The following is a 24,346-nucleotide window of genomic DNA, read 5'->3' on the forward strand; positions in this document are numbered from 1 at the left end:
GAGATCATAAGAAAGGATTTAAAGGAAATTGGGACTTCTTGGGAAGGTGTAAAGAAGGAAACTGGTGAATATATTGGGATAGAGAAGGAGTGTGCCTAGCTGTGTTGACCTCAGGCGGCTTGATGCTGCAGTGAGTTGTTAGTAGTAGTAGTAGTGGCATTACTTTTCTTTTTTTCGGCTTGAAAAATCCCCCCCCCCTACACTATCTAGACATCTTTTTGGTTTTTCTCTCTGACCCCTCCTCTGACTGAATTAATAGTAGTTCCTCTGCTTATTGGTGCAGCAATCATAAGTTTTAAAACGAAATTTGGGAAACCGCAGAGCATCCACTAAGTGCCACCATAGCCGCAACTATACGCCATTTCTTAAAGTTTTGTACTTGAAAAAACCTCAGTTTTTCACAAAGGGAGCTAAAATAAGAATGTTAATTTGGTAGTTAACTTTTTTTTTCTTATCAGTAGCCTGTAAATATAGAGGGAGCATAGATTGTTAGGTACTTTTGAAAGTTAAGTTTTTTAGTGATTTTGATTAAAAAAAAAAACTAAACTATTTATGTATAAACAGGATTAGTGCACAACTCTGCTTAATTCGTGATTGTGCACCGAACCAATTATTAACTTCACTACCTACTTCAATTGCGTCAATACTATTTTGTATTATTCTCATACACCCTTACATCTGGTTTACCCATACAAGGATATCTAATATACCACATTGGTATGTTGCTCGTATTTGCCATACCCGACAAGTTTGCTTATCAGGAACGTTTGTATTTATGCAAAATGAAAAAAAAACAGATGTTTATTACTAACATTTTAGTTGCAAGTAGAATTGAAATCCTACGAAATTGTAACAATTATCGCAAATGTATATAAGATAAAAACCTTTTTTGGCATCATTATATTTGCACCCGGTTACCACTCAACACCAGAATTACCTCTTCGTAATCTTTCTTTCCTGTTTTGGAAATTTTTCAGACAATGACCTGCCCTAATTATTTAAAAATAACCTAACCTATCCCATGAATTTGGATTAAAATGAAAGCGATTATAAAAAAAATCTAACAAAACAGAGCTTCGCTGATAAGAATTAAGTAAGAGTTCTTTTTTTTGTTATAGTAGTCTTTTCACAAAGCAAATCCAAACACAATGGTGCCACGTTCTTCAATAACCAATTCAATACGATAAGTTTCATTAGGTTTCAAGGAGACTTGGTAAAGTTTTTGTTTACCACAACTTCAGAATTCAGTTGAATTTCGTGGGTTTCTGCTGTTTAAAGTTGTAGGCGTGTGCTTTTTTTTCAGAGACAAAATAGGACTTTGATGATGATCATCTGTCAGCAATAATTTTCTTTGATCTTTATACGGAGTGATTTTAAAAAGAATGTTAAAAAACAAAAAAAACATCATATAAGCAAAGAACGTTATTCAAACCTAGAAGGAGCAGAAAAAAGGAACTGAGTGAGTGAAAACTTAAACTTAAAATGATATATGTTTTAAACAATTTAGTATTTTGTATGCTAAACATCCACAGAAAAATAATTAAGGATAAAAAGAAAAGTCTTATTTTATTCAATACTGGGGACGTCCAATTTAATTTTACTGTTTAAAAAATGCACCTTTTTCGTCACAGGTTTTCCTTTTAGTTAAATTGTATCCAAAGTTTGAAAAAATTATACCTTAATTATACTTTTGAAACAATAATTGGTAATTTTGAAGCAATCCATCTAGTTTTCAGTAAAGTACAAATCACACTCTAGCCTTCAGGGGGCTTGACGAGATAGCACTTGTATTTGTCGTTTTTTTTCCGTGTGGATGCTATAGCAAAAAAAATGCAATAAACATGCTACTATCGCACTAGCTTGTTAATATTTGTGGTAATTTCTATTCTTTTTAGGTTCCTTTTATTCATTTATGCTGTGGCAGTCATTTTTGTTTTATTTATTTGTTGTTTCATTTGTTAAAAGAAAAGTTTTTGAGCTGATATTCGAAAGATATAGGAATGTGCTGTACTCCAAATTTATCTAAAAATATCCTCTTTTCTAGCTATAAGAGCCTACCGGGATTCTGAGCAGAACGATAAAGAAAATTTAATTTTTCTAACATAAAAAGCTTTACGATGCATCCAATTTTAGGAAACAATTATTAAAAATAAAGCTTATTGGAGACCAAAAACAAAATGCGGGTTTCTTCAGCAGCGCAATTTTATGGTCATTCAGTCACTGCAGCATAAATCTGTCTGAACAGCAAGAAAAATTACTTTTTGGCATTACAGGCAAACATTGATTGGCCTCCTGTTTTTTTTGTGTTTTTTTTTCTATTCTCATTTTGTTTTCGTCGCCGCTACTGGGCACTAAAATATCTCAGAGATGTTTAGGGGCTCATTCGAGAGCTAATTTTTATATCTGCGACCATTTTGTAAGCAGCGAAAGATAATATTAAATAAAATAAAAATTTTGACAAAAACTGCATCTTCATATACAAGATTAACAAATGTATCTTTTGACTAGACATATAACACATGTATCTTTGGAATAGTTATTTCTCTGGGATGTGATGAAATGCTTTAGTGATTATGCTGCCTAAAGGCCTAAATTCGTGTAGTTCGTTCTTTTCTAGCTTCCGAGTAAGAATATATACACTGAATACCATTTAATCAGAGGCAATGCTACTTTTTAGCTGCATTCCCCCCAATGGCTTCCGATAATATTTTTGAAATGACCTTACTCTTCAAAACAGTCTAAAGCTCAAATAACTATGTTTCCGGGAATGACATAACCCACACTCACACCCAGCCCCTGGGGCAAAGGACATAGGTTATGCAAGTTGCCCATTGTTTACATATACGGTTTGTTATTTGGAAAAGTGGGCATGTTTGATCCTGGGTCTCCAAAAAGGCTTAGAGTATAAAGGTAAAACTTTCAGGGAATATTGAGCTCTGTGCATCCCAGTTGTCAGTGGGTGCAGCTGCAATATCTCAGGAACGGCTAAGAGTATTAAGTTGAAACTTTCAAGAAATATCGATTGGGATATTAAACTAAAGAATAATGATTAGGAATTAAAAAAAAAAAATAATAAAAAAACCAGGTTTCTTCGTAAATTACGAATGTGGGAATATTTTATCTTTGATTATTTTAAAATTTCACATGAAGAACTTTATCATTCTGTGTTGATGAAGTTCCTTATCATTTAATCAAGTCTGAATTTGAACAAAAAATTCTGTTTCAATTCATCGTCCCGACACGCTAAAAAAAAAAAAAAACATCGTGGGCTATTTTCTTCTTTTTTTTTATTTTTTCGAGATGGGGAAATATACTTCTGCAACTTTTTTGTTGTTTTTGTTGTTGCCAGTGCCCATTTATCACTCTGGCAAATTTATACAGTATTATTAGATTTTACTTGGAGTTTTTTGCTCACCCCCCCCCCCACTCGAATATACCTGAATATAATCCAGAAATTCAATTGTAGGTCAGAGGCAACGCTGTAGCGTTGCCTATAGTAAAGGCCATACGGCTCCAATGTTTTATTATTATTATTATTTTTTTTTTTCCCCAGAGGCACTTCATATGGAAGGGGTCGTCGTAGAAACTTCAAAGGGAGCTCATTCGATTGGAAATCGAGAGTTCTAGTGCCCTTTTTAATTGTCGAAAATTTTTGGTGGGTAACTACCCCCCCCCCCCCCACGCCCATCATTCCCCCAAACACATCCAATCAAAATTTTTATGTAGCCATATTGTTCAGCGTAGTTGATTTCCAAATAAAAAATATATTTTGAGGAGGACACTCCCCCACAACCCTCAGGGCAAGGGTTTTAAGTTATGCCCTTTGGGCGTATAAAGTTTTTATGGAAGGTGTTGTCGTAGAAACTTCAAAACAGGCTCATTCGATTGAAAATTAAAGGGCTAGTGCCCTTTTTAATAGTCGAAAGTGATTGGAGTGCAACTAGCCCCCCCCCTCCCTCTCCCTCGCCCATCATTTCCCCAAACACATCCAATCAAAATTTTGAGATAGCCATTTTGTTCAGCGTAGTTGATTTCCAGATAGAAAATATATTTTTGAGGAGGAAACTCCCCCACAACCCTCAGGGCAAGTGTTTTCAGTTATATCCCGGGTGCATGTAAGGTTTTTAAAGAAGGCGTTGTCGTGGAAACTTCAAAAAAGGCTCATTCGATTGGAAATTAAAAAGGACAGTGCCCTTTTTAATAGTCGAAAGGGATTGGAGGGCAACTAGCCCCCCCCCCCCTCCCTCACGCCCATCATTCACCCGAACACATCCAATCAAAATTTTGAGATAGCCATTTTGTTCAGCGTTGTTGATTTTCACAGAAAATATGTTTTTGAGGAGGACAATTCCCTACAACCCTCAGGGCAAGGGTTTTAAGTTACGCCCTGGGGGCATGTAAGATTTTTATAGAAGGAGTTGTCTTAGAAACTTCAAAATAGGCTCATTCGATTGGAAATTCAAAGGGCTAGTGCCCTTTTTAATAGTCGAAAGTGATTGTAGGGCAACTTGCCCCTCCCCCCACGCCCATCATTCCCCCAAACACATTCAATCAAAAATTTGATTTTGCCATTTTGTTCAGCATAGTTGATTTACCGATAGAAAAAATATTTTTGAGGAGGACACTCCCCCACAACCCTCAGGGCAATGGTTTTAAGTTATGCCCTGGGGGCATATGAGGTTTTTATAGAAGGCGTTGTCGTAGAAACTTCAAAAAAGGGCTCTTTCGATTGGACATTCAAAAGGATAGTGTCCTTTTTAATAGTCGAAAATCATTGGAGGGTAACTAGCCCCCCCCCCCTCCCTCACGCCCATCATTCACTCGAACACATCCAATCAAAATTTTTAGATAGCCATTTTGTTCAGCGTAGTTGATTTTCACAGAAAATATGTTTTTGAGGAGGACAATCCCCCACAACCCTCAGGGCCATGGTTTTAAGTTATGCCCTGAGTGCTTGTAAGATTTTTATAGAAGACGTTGTCTTAGAAACTTCAAAAAAGACTCATTCGATTGGAAATTCAAAGGGCTAGTGCCCTTTTTAATAATTAAAAGTCATTGGAGGCCAACTAGCCCCCCCCCATACGCCCATCATTCCCCCAAACACATCCAATCAAAATTTTGAGATAGCCATTTTGTTCAGCGTAGTTGATTTCCAGATAGAAAATATATTTTTGAGGAGATCACTCCCCCACAACCCTCAGAGCAAGGGTTTTAAGGTATGCCCTGGGGGCATATAAGGTTTTACTAGAAGGTGTTGTCGTAGAAACTTCAAAAAAGGCCCATTCGATTGGAAATTCAAAGGGATAGTGCCCTTTTTAATAGTCGAAAGTGATTGGAGGGCAACTAGCCCCCCCCCCCTGCGCCCATCATTCCCCCAAACACATCCAATCAAAATTATGAGATACCCATTTTGTTCAGCGTAGTTGATTTCCAGAAAGAAAATGTTTTGAGGAGGACAATCCGCCACAACCCTCAGGGCAAGGGTTTTAAGTTCTGCGCTGGGGGCATATAATGTTATTATAGAAGGCTTTGTTATACAAACTTCAAAAAATGCTGATTAGATTAGAAATTCTGTGGGCTAGTGCCCTTTTTAATAGTCGAAAATGATTGGGAGGGCAACTAGCTCCCCCCCTCATCCCTATCATTTCCCCAAAAACATCCAATCAAAATTTTGAGATAGCCATTTTGTTAAGTGTAATTGATTTTCACATAGAAAATATGTTTTTGTGGAGGACTCTCCCCCACAAACATTAGGGCAACGGTTTTAAGTTATGCCCTGGGGGCATATAAGGTTTTTGTAGAAGGTGTTATCTTAGATACTTCAAAAAAGGCTTATTCGATTGGAATAGTCGAAAGTGATTGGACGGCAACTAGCCCCCCCCCCCCACGCCCATCATTCCCCCAAACACATCCAATCAAAATTTTGAGACAGCCATTTTGTTCAGCGTAGTTGATTTCCAGATAGAAAATGTGTTTTTGAGGAGGGCACTCTCCCACAACCTTCAGGGTAAGGGTTTTAAGGTATGCCCTGGGGGCATATAAGGTTTTATAGAAGGTGTTGTCGTGGAAACTTCAAAAAAGGGTCATTCAATTGGAAATTCAAATGGATAGTGCCTTTTTTGATCGCCGAAAGTGATTGGAGGGCAACTACCCCCCACGCCCATCATTCCCCCAAACACATCCAATCAAAATTATGAGATACCCATTTTGTTCAGCGTAGTTGATTTCCAGAAAGAAAATGTTTTTGAGGAGGACACTCCGCCACAACCCTCAGGGCAAGTGTTTTAAGTTATGCCCTGGGGGCATATAAGGTTTTTATAGAAGGCGTTGTCGTAGAAACTTCAAAAAAGGCTCTTTCGATTGGAAATTCAAATGGCTAGTGCCCTTTTTCATAGTCGAAAGTGATTGGAGGGCAACTAGTCCCCCCCCCTGCCCATCCTTTCCCCAAACACATCCAATCAAAATTTTGAGACAGCCAGTTTGTTCAGCGTAGTTGATTTTCACATAGAAAATATGTTTTTGAGGAGGACTCTCCCCCACAACCATTAGGGCAAGGGTTTTAAGTTATGCCCTGGGGGCATATAAGGTTTTTGTAGAAGGTGTTGTCTTAGAAACTTCAAAAAAGGCTCATTCGATTGGAAATTCAAAGGGCTAATGCCCTTTTTAATAGTCGAAAGTGATTGGACGGCTTAGCCATTTTGTTCAACGTAGTTGATTTTCAGATAGAAAATATGTTTTTGAGGAGGAAACTCCCCAACAACCCCCAAGGCAAGGGTTTTAAGTTATATTCTGGGGGCATATAAGTTTTTTTTTTATAGAAGGCGGTGTCTCAGAAACTTCAAAAAGGCTCATTCGATTGGAAATTCAAAGGGCTAGTGCCCATTTTTAATATTCGAAAGTGATTTGAGGGCAACTAACCCTCCTCTCACGCCCACCTTTTCCCCAAACACATCCAATCAAAATTTTGAGACAGCCATTTTATTAAACGTAGTTTTAAGGTCTGGAAATTATGTCTTTGAGGATGAAAACTCCGTCACAGCCCTCAGAGCAAGGGTTGTAATTTATGGATTCTCCGAATCCTTCATATTATTTTTTACGGAAGGGATACTCGTATAAACTTTTGAGAGGGATCATTTGATTGGTAATTGAAAGTTCTTGTACATTTTTTAATAGTCAAAAGAGATCGGTGGGCAACTAGCCCCCCCCCCCTCCTCCACGCCCTAAATGCAACAGATAAAAGTTTTGTTAAAAATAGTTGAAAGGTTAAGTAACAAAACTCTGGCGTCGACAAAACCCCCCAGGACCTGGGGGCAGGAAGGGATTCTCGTATAAACTTCAGAGAGGGCTCATTTGATTGGAAATTGGAAGTTCTAGTCCAGCTCTTACGAGTCAAAATCGATTGAAGGGCAAATACCGCACCCACGCCCTGTTTTCCCACTCCTCCCTTTGAACTACTTCTATTTATACCTGAAGGCCCAATGAGAGTTAGAATGTTTTGGTATTAACACGCACCTATTAGGCATCTGCTCTCCTCCCTAACAAGGAAAGAAACAGAGTGTAAGGCAGTGGTGGATCCAGGGGAGGGGTGAGGCCCCCCCCCGAACGTTGTCTAAAGTAATATAATTTACTTAATTAACGAAAGATTGCGTTAATTAAACTTGCTCCTAACGCAAGTTTATCGGATCAACAAATTTTACGCCCCCCCCCCCTAAAAAATCTTGTATCCGTCCCTGGTGTAAGGGCACTATAAATTTTTATTTGTAATTCAATGAACCCCGTTCCAAAGTTTATGCGACCACCTCTTCCACATAAAGTGCCCCTGGAAAAATAAATAAGTATTAGTTCATTGAACCCTTATGGCTCTTTACTTAGGTAACGCTATAACATTGCTTCTGACCTAAAAAGTTAAGTAGATATTTCAGCTTCTAATTTTATGAATATCCAAAATTATCTGAGGGGAATATGTTTGGGGAGCATATTCCACGGCTGGGAAATTTCTGCTGGGTGAAATTTAACGCGGAGGAATTATCAGCAGGAAAAGAAAATGTTCTTTGAGGCGGGAGGAATTTCCTAGGGGTGGATTTTCCAAATGTGAATTATTCAGGGAGCGGACGACTAAACCCATTCGATAATATTCTAAATTTTACATCTGAAAGTAACTGGAATAAAGAATCAACGGAAATGTCAGAGATAGCACTTCAGGTTCCTTTAGACGATTTTGTTCGTGTCTTTTGAAACAAGACATTTTCAAAAGACAGATTCATTTCATTTGTTTTACTTTCTCTGTGGCTGCTCAATTATGCATGTGAGAGGGGAGACTTCCCCCCACCACTGTCTCCGCTAAGTTTTCAGTTTTGATCTCAAGCCTTAAAAATGAACGTAATGCGATAAATGTATAACTCAAAATAACATATATAGAATAATATATGCACATAACACGGAACAATTAATCAAAATTGCATATTTTGAGTTGAGGCTCACCCAAATGTTGGCCCAGGGAGCTCACCATTCCACAATCTATGAAATCAATCCTGCAATAACTGAAAATATAAAGTATTTTTGAGTATTTTAAGTTCTTCCACAACTCAAACGGTCCAAAATTCTACAGCCCGATGAGTCTGTCTAATCTCCTAAATCGGGAACGGAGGAGATAAGCGAAATTCTGCCTCGTATTGGATGAGTCTACAACCTCACCTTCTCCCTCTCCTACTGTCTAAGCTAAAGTTTTCTTCCTTCTGCCAACTAAGCCGCCCCCACCCCAAAGACTTTAATCAAGTAAAGATTTGTATGGGAAGAACACACAGTAAATCTATTATAATTATCCAATTATAAGGTTAAAATACATACTCTGTGATAGATGCAAAATTGCTTTGGCACACAAAATCCTATTAAGGTCAATTCCAAACAGTCGTGATCCCTTTGTGTCGGCAAGTGAAATGGTCAAACCGCCCTTATTGGAGCTATCTTTTCAATCCATTTATTGTTGCCAATCGCTGTCCACAAGTTATGCAAGCTGTCTATTGTTCATATATAAGGTTTTTATCAAAGAGGTAATCGTATAGACTTTGAAAAAAGCCACATTCGATTTAAATTTAAAGTTCTAGATCGGTTTTTTAAAGTCAAGAATAATCGGAAAGTAAGCAACCCCCCCCCCCCATCCAATAAAAACTTGAAATTTTTTGCAATCAAAAAGAACAAAAATTAATTTAAAAAAAACTCCGAAAAATCAGTTTTTCAAATAAAAGTAAAGGCCATTTTAAACTTAAGCTTCAGCAGATATGAATAACTTTTAATCTTTAAGCTCAAAACGACCAGATATCAAACAGTTCGTGGTAAGGACCTGTAATTGAGAACCGACCCAGCTCAATGGTAACTAAAATTCTCGAAAACGGGATTTCAATACCAATAGATACATCAAAAGAATCAGATTTCAATGCTGATTTCAAATATATATCATTCATCAATTTCAGTACGACCCATCAAAAGTTACGCACTTGAGAAAATATGGCTGATTTTCAAAAAAAGGGAGAGAGACCCCTTAAAAGTTATAGAACCTTAATGAAAATCACACCATCATATTCAGCGTATCAGAGAACCCTACTGTAGAGGTTTCAAGCTCCTATCTACAAATATGTGGAATTTTGCATTTTTTGCCGGAAGAAAGATCATAGATGCGTGTTCATTTGTTTTTTTGTTTTTTTTTCTTTTTTTTTCCCCAGGGTTGATCTTATCGACCTGTTGGTTCTAGAATATCTTGGGAGGGTTCATTGGAACGGAGATTAAAATTTCTAGTGCTCTTTATAACTGACCGAAAAAGTGGAGGGCAACTAGGTCCCCTCCCATGCTTATTTTTTTCCCAAAATCCCCCGATCAAAATTTTGAGACAGCCCTTTTGTTCAGCATGGTCGAAAATATGATAAATGTGTCTTTTAGGATGACTTAATCCCCCGAAGTCCCCAGGGGGAGGGCTAAAAGTTATGAACTTTACCCAATGTTAACATATAGTTTTGGTTATTGGGAAGTATACATAAGTTTTCAGGAGGGTTTTTTTCTGGTAGTGGGAGGGAAGGGTGGGTTGGGGGTTATGTTGGAGGATCTGTCCATGAAGGAAGTTTTCATGGGGGAAGGAAAATTGCCATGAAGGGGGCGCCGGACTTGCCAGCATTATTTATTGGTTATTGGGAAGTATACAGACATTTTCAGGAAGGATTTTTTTCTGGAAGGGGGGGGGGAGGCTAGAGTAGGGGGTTACTCTGGAGAATTTTTCCGTGGAGGATGTTTCTTTGGGGTAAGGGACATTTCTATGAAGGGGGTGCCGGATTTCCAAGTATTATTTAAAAAACGATCAGAAATTAAATTAAAAAAAAACAAGTTTTTTTCAACTGAAAGTAAGAAGCAACATTAGAACTTAAAACGAACAGAAATTATAACCTATGTGAGGGGGTTCTTCCCCAAGTCAATACCTCGCTCTTTACACTACAGTTTTTTTAGTGCTTTCAAAAGAGCTATCTATTCTAATTAAACGGCCTTTGTGATTCAGGGGTTTGTGAATCAATTTTTTTTTTTTAACTTTTAACGTAAAGAGCGTGGTATTGGATAAGGGGAGAACCCCCTCATATACGTAGGCTAATAACATATACGTAATAAAAAAAAACAATAAAAAACAAGCGATACAGCTCAATAGTAATCGAAACTTTTAAAAACGGAATTTTGATGTCAATAAATGTATCAAAAGAATGTGTTTATAATGCTGATTCTAAATATATAAATTTTATTAAGTTTAGTATTACTCATCAAAGGCTACAAGCCTGAGAAAATTTACTCGATATTTAAAGAGGGGGAAACATCCCCTGCAAAAGAAGGAATTTTAATGAAAATCACACCGTCAGATTCAGCGTATCAGAAAACCCTATTAGGTTTCAGGCTCATATCTGCAAAAATCTGCAACTTTGTATTTTTTGCCAGAAGAAAAATATACGAATATAGAAGTTAGTTACGTAAGTTAATTTGTAAAGACATCCATTTAGCAAAAGAAAAGTAAAATTTTTATGCAAATTTTGTTTACTTATTCAATGACGGTTAGCCAAAATCAAAGCTGCATTAACTAAAAAACGATCAGAAATTAAATAAAAAAAACAATTTTTTTAAACTTAAAGTAAGGAGCGACATTAAAACTTAAAACGAACAGAAATTATTCCGTATATGACAGGGGTTGTCCCATCCTCAACGCCTTGCTCTTTACGCTAAAGTTTGACTCTTTCTCAAAAATCTATTTTTTAAAACAATAAAACACTTTAGCGTAAAGAGCGATGCGTTGAGGAGGGGACAGCCCCTTTCATATACGGAATAATTTCTGATCGTTTTAAGTTTTAATGTCGCTCCTTACTTTCAGTTAAAAAAACTTGTTTTTTTTTTTATTTAATTACTCTTAAAGAATAAATGAAACCCAAAAGGAACATAAATTAAATAAACAATCATGGCAAAAAACATACAACAAGTAATAATATAAATGAATAAATAGATTTTAAAGCGAGTAATGCTTAGATTGAATATAAAAATCAAGCTTAAAACGAAAAAAAATAGTTTGCTATTAAAGTATAAATGAAACTTAAAACGAACAAACAAGAGTTTGGGTATCGCCTCACTGCAGAAGCCTAAAACCTACTGCGTTATTGGCGCTTTACTGAATACAAATTATATTACAAATATTGTCATTTGTGCTTAATATTGAAAATAAATATTAAATTACAGTAAAATTTTGATTGATGAGCTTTCAGCAATTAATATCATTATACATCAAATATTCAGTTTAATTTATTAGTTCTTTCCAAGATTGGTCAAGATAAGTGTAGTTTCACTACAAACAAAATTTGGATACTGCCCCCTTCTTTAACTGTAAAAACCTAAAGCCTTCTGCGTCATTGGCGCTTCACTGATCACGAATTACTCTTATATTACAAATTTATTCTTTTCCAGTTCTTACAGCATTGAAAATGAAAATAAAAATTACAGTGAAAAAAAATCTTAAACTAATGGATATTTGAGCAAATAATATAATTCCGTATTTAATATTGATTCTGAACTTGCTTATATTCACCAAGGATGTTTATGACTTCTTTAGTTTTAAGTAAGGTACCAATGACGCAGTAGATTTTAGTCTTCTGCAGTGATGCGATACCCTAACTCTTGTTTGTAGTTAATTTTATTAGATTAAAACTTGATTTGTATATTCAATTTAAATTTCACTTGTTTTAAGATTAATTTATTCATTTACATTGATATATATTGTATGTTTGTTTGTATTGATTGTTTATTTAATTTCTGTTCGTTTTAAGTTTCATTTATACTTTAATAGCAAACTATTTTTTTGGTTTTCATCTTGATTGTCATATTCAATCTAAGCATTGCTCGCTTTAAAATGTATTTATTCATTTATATTATTACTTATTTTGTTTTCTTGCTATGAGTGTATATTTAATTTCTGTTCGTTTTCGATTTCATTTATTCTTTAATAGTAATTTCTGGTCGTTTTGTGTTTGAATTTTAAAAGGTATTCATATCTCCTGAGCTTAAGTTTAAAATGGCCTTTACTTTTCTTAGAAAAACTTATTTTTCGGAAAGTTTTTTTTAATTAATGCACAAAAAGGCTGGAGTACGTCATAAATATTTAATACGAAAATGATACAAAATATTTCCACCTTTGTTGTAATCCTGATGAGGATGTCAGTACTTCGAATTATTTCGTATTTATTCTTTTGTTTTCTTCTTGTCTTTTAGAAGAGCTTCACTTCACGCCTGAGACATCTCCCGAGCTGACAAAGCGTTCATGGTTTGGGAATTTGATTGGATCAGAACGAGATGAAACATACACGATTCTAGTGAAAGGAAAATCTTTAGCGACAATAAAAGCTGATTTGGTTCATGCTCTGCTATCGGTAATCTTATTTTATTCAAACTTGTGTTGTTCTCAGCAAAACGAAAGAAAAAATGCAGGGTGTTTTTAGGGTTTAGTACAAGGCAGTAGCCGAAATCTTTTTGGCAATGGCGGCATTAAAAAAAAATACCCTTTTTGGTATTGTTATCGAAAAATACTCTTTTTTGTTGATCATCTGGCTCAGGAAATCTGACACTCAACAAGGTCGGGTTGCGCTATTACAAACAATACTGTATCGGTATGGAATGGTCTCCCGGATAGTATAAGAGCGACCTGTAACTTAATTTCATTTAAAAGAAAGGCTAATAATTTTTTTTTGGTTTAAAAGGATGATTTAAATTTTTGGGTTTTCGGGAGGGGGAGGTAGGTAGGTTGTGACGGAAAAAAATTTCAAACCTCTTTTTGAAGATCAATTGTTTCTTTTTTTGAAAAATAATAAACTAGTTTTATTATTATTATATACTGAATATTGTTTATATTAAAATATGGTTAGAAGATAGAGCTACCCACAGGACGTTTTTCTTTTATGCGGCTATCGAGTTTTTTATGTAATGTATTGTGTTGTAATTTTTGAAGAAGTAATAATAAAAACATCCATAAAAATATCTTCAACATTTTTATTTAAAAAAAAAAAGAAAAAATAACAAAATTGCCCTCCCCCATTTTTCGAATTGCTGTCACTGTTACAGGTGCTCTCAAACTTTTAATTTTTTTTACCAGCGCAATATTGTAGCCTAAGTAAAGAGTATGAAACAATGCATATATACTACAATTATACCATCAAAGTGCCAAAGGGGACGAAATTTTAAATTCATTTTAGAATTCATTTATATTTATATTAAAATTGCACAACTAAAAATATTGTAATGAGCCACTAATGATATATGCGCCACAGTATAAGAACTCCGGGTCTAGTAGACTTTTTAAAGCAACTAAAAGAATCTGTTATTGTCGTTTTTTTGGTTTAGTTTAGTGAGCTTTTTTCACGTTCCCATTGTTCTCTGGTATCGTGAAACAAAGATAAAAGGACTAAAAATATTTAAAAGGATTGGACAAACAAAGAAAGCGAAAATAGATTGAAAAACCAGTTTAATTTATCCCTATTGAGAATTCCATAATTTTGCTACAATAAAGTTTAATTGACACAATAAACACTTACTGATGCAGGGTGTACCATTTATGATTTTCAAGCCCAAACACTATGTTCTTAGCCGAAAACTAAATAGTCAATTAGTCAAAACCAACACTATGCTCTTAGCCGGAAACTAAATAGTCAATCAGTCAAAACCAACACTACGTTCTTAGCCAAAAACTAAATAGTCAATTAGTCAAAACTAACACTATTTTCTTAGCTAGAAACTAAATAGTCAATTAGTCAAAACCAACACTATGTTCTTAGCTGAAAACTTAATAGTTAATTAGTCTAAACCAACTCTATGTTCTTAGCCGGAAACTAAATAGTCAATCAGTCAAAACCAACACTATGTTCATAGCCGAAAACTAAATAACCTAGTCAATTAGTCAAAACCAACACTATGTTCTTAGCTGAAAACTTAATAGTCAATTAGTCAAAACCAACACTATGTTCTTAGCCGAAAACTAAATAGTCAATTAGTCAAAACCAACACTATGTTCTTAGCTGAAAACTAAATAGTCAATCAGTCAAAACCAACACTATATTCTTAGCCGGAAACTAAATAGTCAATTAGTCAAAACCAACACTATGTTCTTAGATGAAAACTTAATAATCAATTAGTCAAAACCAACACTATGTTCTTAGCCGGAAACTAAATAGTCAATCAGTCAAAACCAACACTATGTTCTTAGCCGAAAACTAAATAGTCAATTAGTCAAAACCAACACTATGTTCTTAGCTGAAAACTTAATAATCAATTAGTCAAAACCAACACTATGTTCTTAGCCGGAAACTAAATAGTCAATCAGTCAAAACCAACACTATGTTCTTAGCCGAAAACTAAATAGTCAATTAGTCAAAACTAACACTATTTTCTTAGCTAGAAACTAAATAGTCAATTAGTCAAAACCAACACTATGTTCTTAGCTGAAAACTTAATAGTTAATTAGTCTAAACCAACTGTATGTTCTTAGCCGGAAACTAAATAGTCAATCAGTCAAAACCAACACTATGTTCATAGCCGAAAACTAAATAGCCTAGTCAATTAGTCAAAACCAACACTATGTTCTTAGCTGAAAACTAAATAGTCAATTAGGCAAAACCCACACTATGTTCTTAGCCGGAAACTGAGTGGTCAATTAGTCAAAACCAATACTATGTTCTTAGCCGAAAACTAAATAGTCAATTAGTCAAAACCAACACTGTGTTCTTAGCCGGAAACTAAATAGTCAATTAGTCAAAACCAACACTATGTTCTTAGCCGGAAACTAAATAGTCAATTAGTCAAAATTAACACTATGTTCTTAGCTGAAAACCAATACAATGATCTTAGGATAGCAGAGTGCAGTTTGTGATTAATAATACGACAATAGCTCGGTGTTTAGACTTTAATTTTCTGAGCAAAGAATTCTTTCCCGCTCTGGGACCAGTTAATAGCTGACGATGCCAAATCTATTTAGTAAGAGGCATAAGGAGCTAATCGAAAGCCTTTCTCATTGATTTCACCTGTTCAACTTCTAAACTTATTTCACTGTAAGTTTGAAAAGGGGTTTAAGGCTCTTCAAATGCTGGATTTTATATTATATTCTTTTTTTGGTCCCAAAAGATCAAAGATTTTGTTTGAAGCGTAAGGATAAGCATAAAATATCAAGAATTTAAAACCGTAGTCAGTAGTTGAAATTTTATCTGGTATAATGTTTATATCAATCCAATGACTTTGACTGGCAATAATTTGTGGTAGGTTGCATTATTGAGTGAATAGAGATTTTCTTTTAGCCAAGGCGCAACATTTTAGCAATGTTGTTTCTGGCTTATGTGCATTATTATATACATTCCAAATGTATTCCTTCAAATAAAGGGAGGTAAGGGGGCAAAATTTCCCGTTCCCCAGTATTCATCTGATGGATTTTAGAGCAGTTGAGAATTTAGGTTTTAAATACACTTTCCAGGCTTCATCTCCCATTCAGAAAGATCCCTTGACAGTAGCTGTATAATTAAGCCAAGACTGTAAATAAACAAATAAAATTTCAAATTAACTAACTTAGTCAGATAAAAATTACAAACAGCTGTCTATTTTAATGCTTTATATGTATGGCTTGCATGCATATAGGCTTAGGAACCATTGTACCACCATAATGTAGCATATCCTCAGAAACTTAGAGGTATTAAATATGGCTTTTTGATACTTTTCAACTGATTTGGTACATTAGAAATTCTTCTCTGTAGGCTTTTCAACCTTTGGGGGCCTTGACTAATTGCCCAGCCGCGTAAAATCGAGAAAAAAAGAAGAAAAGAAATCGAGAAAATAAATCTCCAAGGAAGTGAAAAACTTTTATTGCGATACAGTAAATTCAGACCAACTGGTAAAAAAAAAAAAAAAAAAAAAAAAAAAAAAAAAAAAAAGGGGAAAAATTGAAAAGACATAATGCAACTTACCACATCGGCTCAAAGACTCAAAATCTCACAATAAAACATTCAATGGCAGGACGTCACAGAAACCAGACTAAATGCACCAGTTAAGTCTGTGTTTGATTAGAGGGAGGGTGAAAGAAGAAACTATACTCTTTACAGACCAGAATTGATCCTAGACTAGGTCGACACCACTTGCATATTAGTTATGACAAGACTCCACCCCCACTTCTTCATCATCATCAGTAATTTCAAAATTATATAAGATTTTTCACTTTGTGGTTAATGATTAGACGAAAGTTTATTTTTCAAACAGGCTGTCCCCTCCTCAGCGCCTCGCTCTTTACGCTAAAATTAGACTCTTTCTCACAACTCTATTTTTAAAAAAAATAAAAAACTTTAGCGTAAAGAGCGAGGCGTTGAGGAGGGGACAGTCCCTTTCATATACGGAATAATTTCTGTTCGTTTTAAGTTTTAATGTTGCTCCTTACTTTGATTTAAAAAAAACTTTTTTTTTTTTTTTTTACTTAATAACTTTAAAGATTACAAGGATTAGAGCATTTGAACAGTCGGATTACTGCCAAAGTTACTTTCACCAAGTAACTGTTAGAGAAATTGCACTAATTAATATCACTTTGCGGCATTGTAAGTGTAATACTTTCAAGTCTATTTTGTACAAAAAAGGAAAATAAATAAATATGCATTTAACTGCCGAATGCTGTACATAGATATACAAACTTTTAATCACAAATAAAAAGAGATTAAATCGGGGTAGTGCCCGCTATAGTTTTATCAAATTAGGCTATTACAACATTATTTCAGATAGCTGATTAAAAAGTATTTGATTGTTCATTCTGAATCGTTGACAGAGGTGTCGTGTTATTTTGTACAAGTTATTTCGAGAATGCAAAAAAAAAAAAAAAATATGCAATGCAAAAGCTTATAAAGTTCTATATTGATTGTTAATTTCAACATGTTTGAATGACACCGTCTTAAATTTTCTCTCAACAAAAGCCTACAGTTGCAGTCTTTTGAGGAGGGTATCCTTTGAGCAGTCTTTTGAGGGGGGGGGGGTCTTTTGAGGAGGGGACTTTTGAGTAATTAAAAGGTATATTCATGGGAAATAGGAAAAATTCCTCGATTTCTATATGTAAAAGCCTTATTGAATTTACGTCTTCTTATGTTACATCTTAAGGAAAAAAAAAATGAAAAAGTGGACTTTTTCAAAACTGAAGGTAAGATTAGCTGCCCCTAGAGCAATGAAAAATTTCATTTACAATTGCCATTCTTAATGGAGCTCTTTTTGTTGTTTGTCTCCTGTCGCCTTTTAATATTAAATTGTGACGGTTGCTCTTTAAATTATGATTCTTTTAGTCCGTGCTTTCTAATTTTTTTTTATTATTCTTGCTTTCTTGTTATCTAGTGTTATTCAAGCTTTTTTCCTTTTGTGGTTTTTTATTTGCCTTGAAGACGGAGGTCTTTCCCAAATCATTTGCTTTGTTCTTCGAATATTTTTTTAATTGGCTGAAAATTCAGTTTTGTATAAGTTTAGTTCTTAGTTATATAAAGCAAATCGACAATTTTTTTAGATGACATCACTGAGCAGAAGGTTTTTTTTTTTAATAGAAACATGAATTTAGTTTTATTTGTTATCATCACGGAAAGTAGGGTCATGTCCAGGAAAAGTTGTTTTTTTTTATGTAAAATTGTTGCACAACCAGAAAGTGTGTTTTGATATTTTGAATGAGGAGTGGGAAAAGAAAAGTAAGTGGTATTTGTCCGTTTGGAAGACCATAAGTTTGGTTCAATACCCCTTGCGATAAACTGAAGATTATTCGACTCAAAATTGTTTTAGTTCTTCTAATATCCTGCTTCCCACCCACAATCTTAACACGGTTTCAAATTGTAAAAGTATTTTCATATAAAAGTGCAGTTTTAAATAAATAAAACTAAGCTTTTATCTACTTGTCTTCTGTAAATAGTATATTTCTATTAGGCACAAGCTCTAGGTTACATTTTTGATTGATGTGTAAGATATGTTAGCATATCAAACAGTTTGTGGTAACGAACTTGGGCTTTACGGGGGAGGATCTTTCCATGGAGGGAATTGTCTATGAAGGGGGCGCCGGATTTCCCTGCTTTATTATCAAAAAGTAAAAAAAAAAAAAAAATTCAAATGAAAGTAAGGAGCAACATTAAAACTAAAACGAACAGAAATTATAACGTGTATGAGTAGGCTCGCCCCCTAGTCAATACCTCACTTTACGCTAATGTTTTTTTAATGTTTTCAAAAGAGCTATTTATTCTAATTAGACGGCTTTTGTGATTCAAAAGTCATTCTTAAAGAATTGGAACAAAATTGGAACTGCAGCGTAAAGAGCGAGGTATTGATTAGGGGGTGAACCTCCTCATATGCGTAATAATTTCTGTTCGTTTGAAGTTTTAATGTTGCTCCTTACTTGAAAAAAACTTTTTTTTTTATTTAATCATTTCTATAGCTGGACTTTAAGCTTGACCACTAGCTGTAGCGTTTTTTTTTTCTCTCTAAACACTATTTATATTATAAATGGCGCTTTGAAAAGATTGCAGATTTTTTTTTTTTTTAGCAATTTGTGAATTTAAAGGTCAGCGAGTATAGTCTCGGACTATACTATATAGTCCCTAGTCAATACCTCACTCTTAACGCTAAAGTTTTTTTTAATGTTTTCAAAAGAGCTATTTATTCTAATTAAACGGCTTTTGTGATTCAAGGGTCATTCTTAAAAAATGGAACAAAATTCGAACTGCAGCGTAAAAAGCGAGGTACCTTACCTTCAGTTGAAAAAAAAACTTTTTTTTATTTAATCATTTCTATAACTTGACTTTAACCTTGAACGCTAGTTGTAGCGTTTTTTTTCTCTAAACACTATTTATATTATAAATAGCGCTTCGAAAAGATTGCAGATTTTTTTTTTTTTTTATTTTTTTTTTTTTTTTTTTTTAGCAATTTGTGAATTTAAAGATCAGCGAGTATATTCTCGGACTCAACTGATTCAGCATTGACATTAATTGATAAAGGGTGAAGCTTAAAAATCTTCCAGAGCCATTGCTGGCACATAGGCGTTCCAATTTCTGGGTACTTTTTATGGAGAAGTAGCGAACGATCTCTGGGTTCCTTATTGCCAAGCAGAGCTTCGATCCCCTTTGCTACCACAGGGTTGGTGTGCATTGAACCTCGGTATTATTATAATCTCATTGGGAATTAGCTTTATTCTAATTTATCCAGTTGTTCTATGAATTCTTTCATTTTGCGCTGCTTGGTTTTATTTTGCCTATTTGTTATTATTAATTGATAGCAAACACTGGAACAAATAAAATTTCTTTTTTCGACAGAAATAGAAAATAACCGGAACCTAAGTGAATAGAAGGGACCCATTGCTGCCTAAAATGGCTGAAAGAGGAATTAAGAACTACTAACGCCAGTGATATTGTCTCGTTGTGTTTTGTTCTTATAACTCAAGTTAACTATCTTTCAACGCTACACAGGTCTACTAATCCAGGCTAGAACCCTATCGTCCACTTATTATAAGCATTATTCAAGGAAAGTGTATAATTTAAATAGTTAGATTGAAAAAATCCCTACAAGAGGTATTAAGAACGGCTACCGGAAAAAATTTCTTGATGCACAGCTTAATATTTTATATCAAACTCAAATCTTTTTTATTTTGCATTTTCTTTTTTGACTATATTTAGTTAGCGAATCCCAATGAACTGTCTCGATTTAGGTCTGTATTGTGTTTGATAGAGTTTCAAAATCGATCCTTATTGTGGGTACTCTTTTTTATTTGCAAAATACAGACTATGGGGACTTAGTAACTATTTACGGCTATCTTTCTGTTGTAATTGCATAGACCTCAGTCTTCAAAAGTTTCAATTTATTTTTGTGTCTTGCCAAAGACAGATAAGGAGTTAAATTATAAAAAATGATACGACTCAAAGACTTATTTATCTTCTTACTGGGTTAAAGCCTCTTTTACATTGATGTGCTGCCTTTTCGTACTGAGGTAGGCGAGCTTTATGCCACACATGCGACGGCAAAACGCAGTTGTTGCGCAGCAAAATATAACCCTACGCAAGAATAGAACTAACCTCTATTCCTGCGCTGCTTTAGCATTTAGACATAAAAAAAAATTATTTGGATTTTTATATGGGTATTTGGAGGAGATATTGGCAAGCTTAGAGCAATAGTGACCTGAACTGTACGATAAAAGGCTCAAACATGAGGGGGTAAGATAAATTCTAAAATTAATTTATGTCTAATAGCCAGTTTACTCTTAGCTGTGGGTTTTTCCCTTAATTAAGTTTTTCAAAAATTTGAAGAACTGAGTGCTCAAAAATTTTTCACTGTGATATAAGAATCACCAAATATGTATTTATATTCTGTCGATTAACCAACTGAAGTTAAGTCTTTTTTTTGACTAGTTGAAAAGTTGGATGCCCAATTAAACCAGAAATTTATCTTAGGAAGCTCAAATCAATTTAAATGAAAACTGCATTGTTGAAGAAATAAAAGTGTATTAAATTTGCAGAAAATTTAACAGAAGAAACAGAAAAAAATGTGTGCCACTTGTCGAGTATGAATGCTTTTCGCATAGATGTGAAAGAATTGCTCGTGACTTAAGCACAATATATTCGCAGCCCAGAAACAGTGCATCGGACGGACGTATTATTGTAAAAGAGGCATAGTATTTCTCATAAAAGAACAGATTTGCTGTTCAACTCGGCTTAAAGTTGAAGCTATCTTTTTCTCCAAAAATAGGGAATATTGTGATTGGAATGCGAAAATAGTCCCAAGAATAAACCAATGGAATTAAAATATCCCTTTTTGCATGGAAGTAGAATATTGTAATCGCTGTTTTTCTTTTTGGTTATCCTTTTTTCATTTTTTTTTTTTTTTCAGATAAGTGAATTGAGTCATAGCGTATCAGGGCCTACAACTTTCCGAGTTGAATATAGACGTGCCGGCACTGGAGCAGCTATGTTTCAGCGACATCTTAGATTCAATATTGAAATATCCCCCGTGTCAGATCCTACAGACAATGAACATCAAGTAGAAAACATGGAAACTTTCCTTTACGCTTTAACATTCTCATTAGTGGCTGGTAAGGTCTCTTTTCCTCTATTTTTTTTTGTCTATTCTTGCTTTATATAACACCAAATGCTAAGTTACTCGGAAATCATTAAAGTTCCTTTCTCTGGGTCCACACACCTTCAAAATATTTACACATGACCAAGAGAAATTGACAACTAAAACGGTCGTGTCAGAAGTGCCCAGCTTTTCTAAATAACTTATTTGGTACTGTATCGGCAAAATCAATAAATTAGGCTAGATATTAGGTTTATATTAGTTTTATATTAGTTTTTTACATTAGTTTTACAAACTAATGTTGAAGTAAATCAATAAATTTGGATAGATATTAGTTTTATTAGCTATTTTTGAGTTACATTCAATAAGAAAACGAAAATGTCATATGTATAAATTCATTCATACTTTTTTGAAATAATTTGATATTTAAAGTAATACATAAAACTTTATCATCCTCCATGTTTAAAAGAAACACAATATTTTTAATTAATTTCTTTCTTATGTTCCTGGCCTCCCCCAGGCCATTGTAGCGATAAAAAAAATGGACTGGCAATTGTGGTAATAAAGATTGACCGCGTCAAATGCAATATTATACTTTAAAGCTGTGAACTTACACCTTATAAGTTCTCCGATAGCGCTACTTATAGTGCCAAAGACGGTACCATATGTAATATTATTGTTTTAAAGCTGTGGCGATTAAGATGCGCCAAATGTGGCAATGAAGTCTGCGGCCACAAATGTAATACTATGATTTAAAGCGGTGTACCGATCATGCCACTCTCTGAAAGCGAGAAAACAAAATGCTTAACTATAGTAGGATAGAAATTGTCCAACTATCAATTTGTGAGCGTAACTTCGCTTCCTCGAGTTACCTCTTGTCAATTATCTCTAAGGTTATGTAGAAATCCGATTCCTGGGAGCACTACCAATGGAGACCTACGAACTAATTACATGTCATGCAATTAAATACAAAAACATAAAATAAAACTAACGCAATCAAAAAAGCAGTAGTTTTATTTAGACTTATATTTAGGTGTAGAATAGTGCTTCCATGCAACTGACAGCAACAAAGGCAAGGATAAAATCGGCTCTCAAAAATAATGATGATGGCAATAGAGACAATTCATAATTGTTTATGAAAGAATTAACCAAACATAATTGACACGAAAAAACACTTTTCTTCACTATATCACACAAATACAGCTTCTGCGCTCTACTAGCTTTTAGACGATTGGCCCAAGTCCTGTGGAGGGGGCCGCTACCTTGTAATTATGTTCCAAAACTCACTTCATTATGCTCACTAACCGTCCAATAATTTGTTTTAAATATATCTGATGATTAAACGTTATAACTTAAGCTTCCTGAGAAACTTTGTCTCTAGCATTTTTTTATTACCAAATATCTTAGCAAAATTCAAAATCGACTAGCGTCGTTGTTTGGCTGAGGCTAAAATGCAATTTCTCTTTCTGCTAATTAAGAACTTTTCTTTTTTTGAAGCTAGATTTAAACTTAATTAGAGGAGGTCGGAATTATCTTTAGAAAGACAAATATTTAATTTTTTTTTGTATTTTAAATACATCAAATATTAATCACAGTACATATTAACCTTCTACTTATTTCATGCTGTCCCGTCATTATGACGTGCTTGCCCTTGGGCTTTTGAAATATTTGCTATTTATTAACTATTGGTTCTACGTAATTTTAATTGACATTGTATTATTTTATACTTTTATATAAGCTTAATCAGTAGCGCTACACATTCTCTATACTACTTTTTCTATTTTATTGTATATCCCTTTCTAAAGTTCCTCTACCGGACTAAGATTATCTATGGTTCTAGCCTAGCTATTATACTAAACATTTTTTTTCCTTTTTCTACATTTAAGTCTGATGAATTATAAATTGCGAAAAAGTTTTGGGGTATTCCACCTTTGCATAATCTTTCTTGAGAATTCGCAATTTACCAGTTTTTTTTTTATTTTGCTGACTATAGGGCACACTGCTTCCTATCTACGCTAAATGAAATGAGTAGTACGATAACGCTACACATAACTCTATCTGAACGTCTAACACTATATGTAAGAACGATTTAAAACACACAATATTATGTTTACCACGTTCACTGGTAACCCTTAGAACACTTTCACTGGGGATGTTTGCTATGTAATATTACTGATAGGATATTGGAATTTTTAAGTTATCGAACTTAAGAAAATGTAAATTCACACCTATTTCATCACCATTCATGTCTTTTAGCGTACTAACTCCTTCTATTGTAAATTATGGCCCTTCACTCCTTTCGTCTTGGCAAAAAAAATTTTAAAACACTTAAAATATAGTTTCTACACCGAACAGTTCGAGCATGATTGTGTTCATCTTGCACGAAAAGCTTTCTCTAATTGTCAAATGGGAAATGATACTTCCAGATACAGGTGTGTGGAATTTTGATATCAGAGTTTATTCTCACCTGCTGTTTTTGGATAGTTCATAGGGTGCCTTATCATTAAGGGGTTGAACACTGGGACTGCATTCATTTTCTTCTCAGCATATCATTTTTTGCATATTTTAAAGCACATAGAGAATGTAATTCTCGTATAAAATTGTTCATTCGTGCACTTAGAGATTATAGTTCTCTTATAAAATTGTTCGTGTCTGGCTTGCGTCTATTAACTTTTGCGGTGATTCCTTGGTTAATCACAGGGGAATTGGTGTTTGGATTTGGAATGGGTCGACATCAAACTTT

The 24,346-nt window shown here is 34.4% G+C and overlaps 1 protein-coding gene across 1 annotated transcript in view; it reads left to right on the plus strand.

Moving 5' to 3' along the window:
* Window positions 1-24,346, plus strand: part of sff (BRSK family serine/threonine-protein kinase sugar-free frosting) — a 214,872-nt gene that overhangs the window by 157,235 nt on the left and 33,291 nt on the right. The window contains exons 11-12 of the mRNA XM_089088812.1: window positions 12,778-12,935; window positions 21,418-21,619. Coding sequence (XP_088944938.1) covers window positions 12,778-12,935; window positions 21,418-21,619 — 360 coding nt within the window. The remainder of the gene's footprint in view (window positions 1-12,777; window positions 12,936-21,417; window positions 21,620-24,346) is intronic.

Source organism: Artemia sp. Qi Xiang Cuo, chromosome 5, assembly GCF_049724085.1.
Source record: "Artemia sp. Qi Xiang Cuo chromosome 5, ASM4972408v1, whole genome shotgun sequence".
Lineage (NCBI taxonomy): Eukaryota > Metazoa > Arthropoda > Branchiopoda > Anostraca > Artemiidae > Artemia > Artemia sp. Qi Xiang Cuo.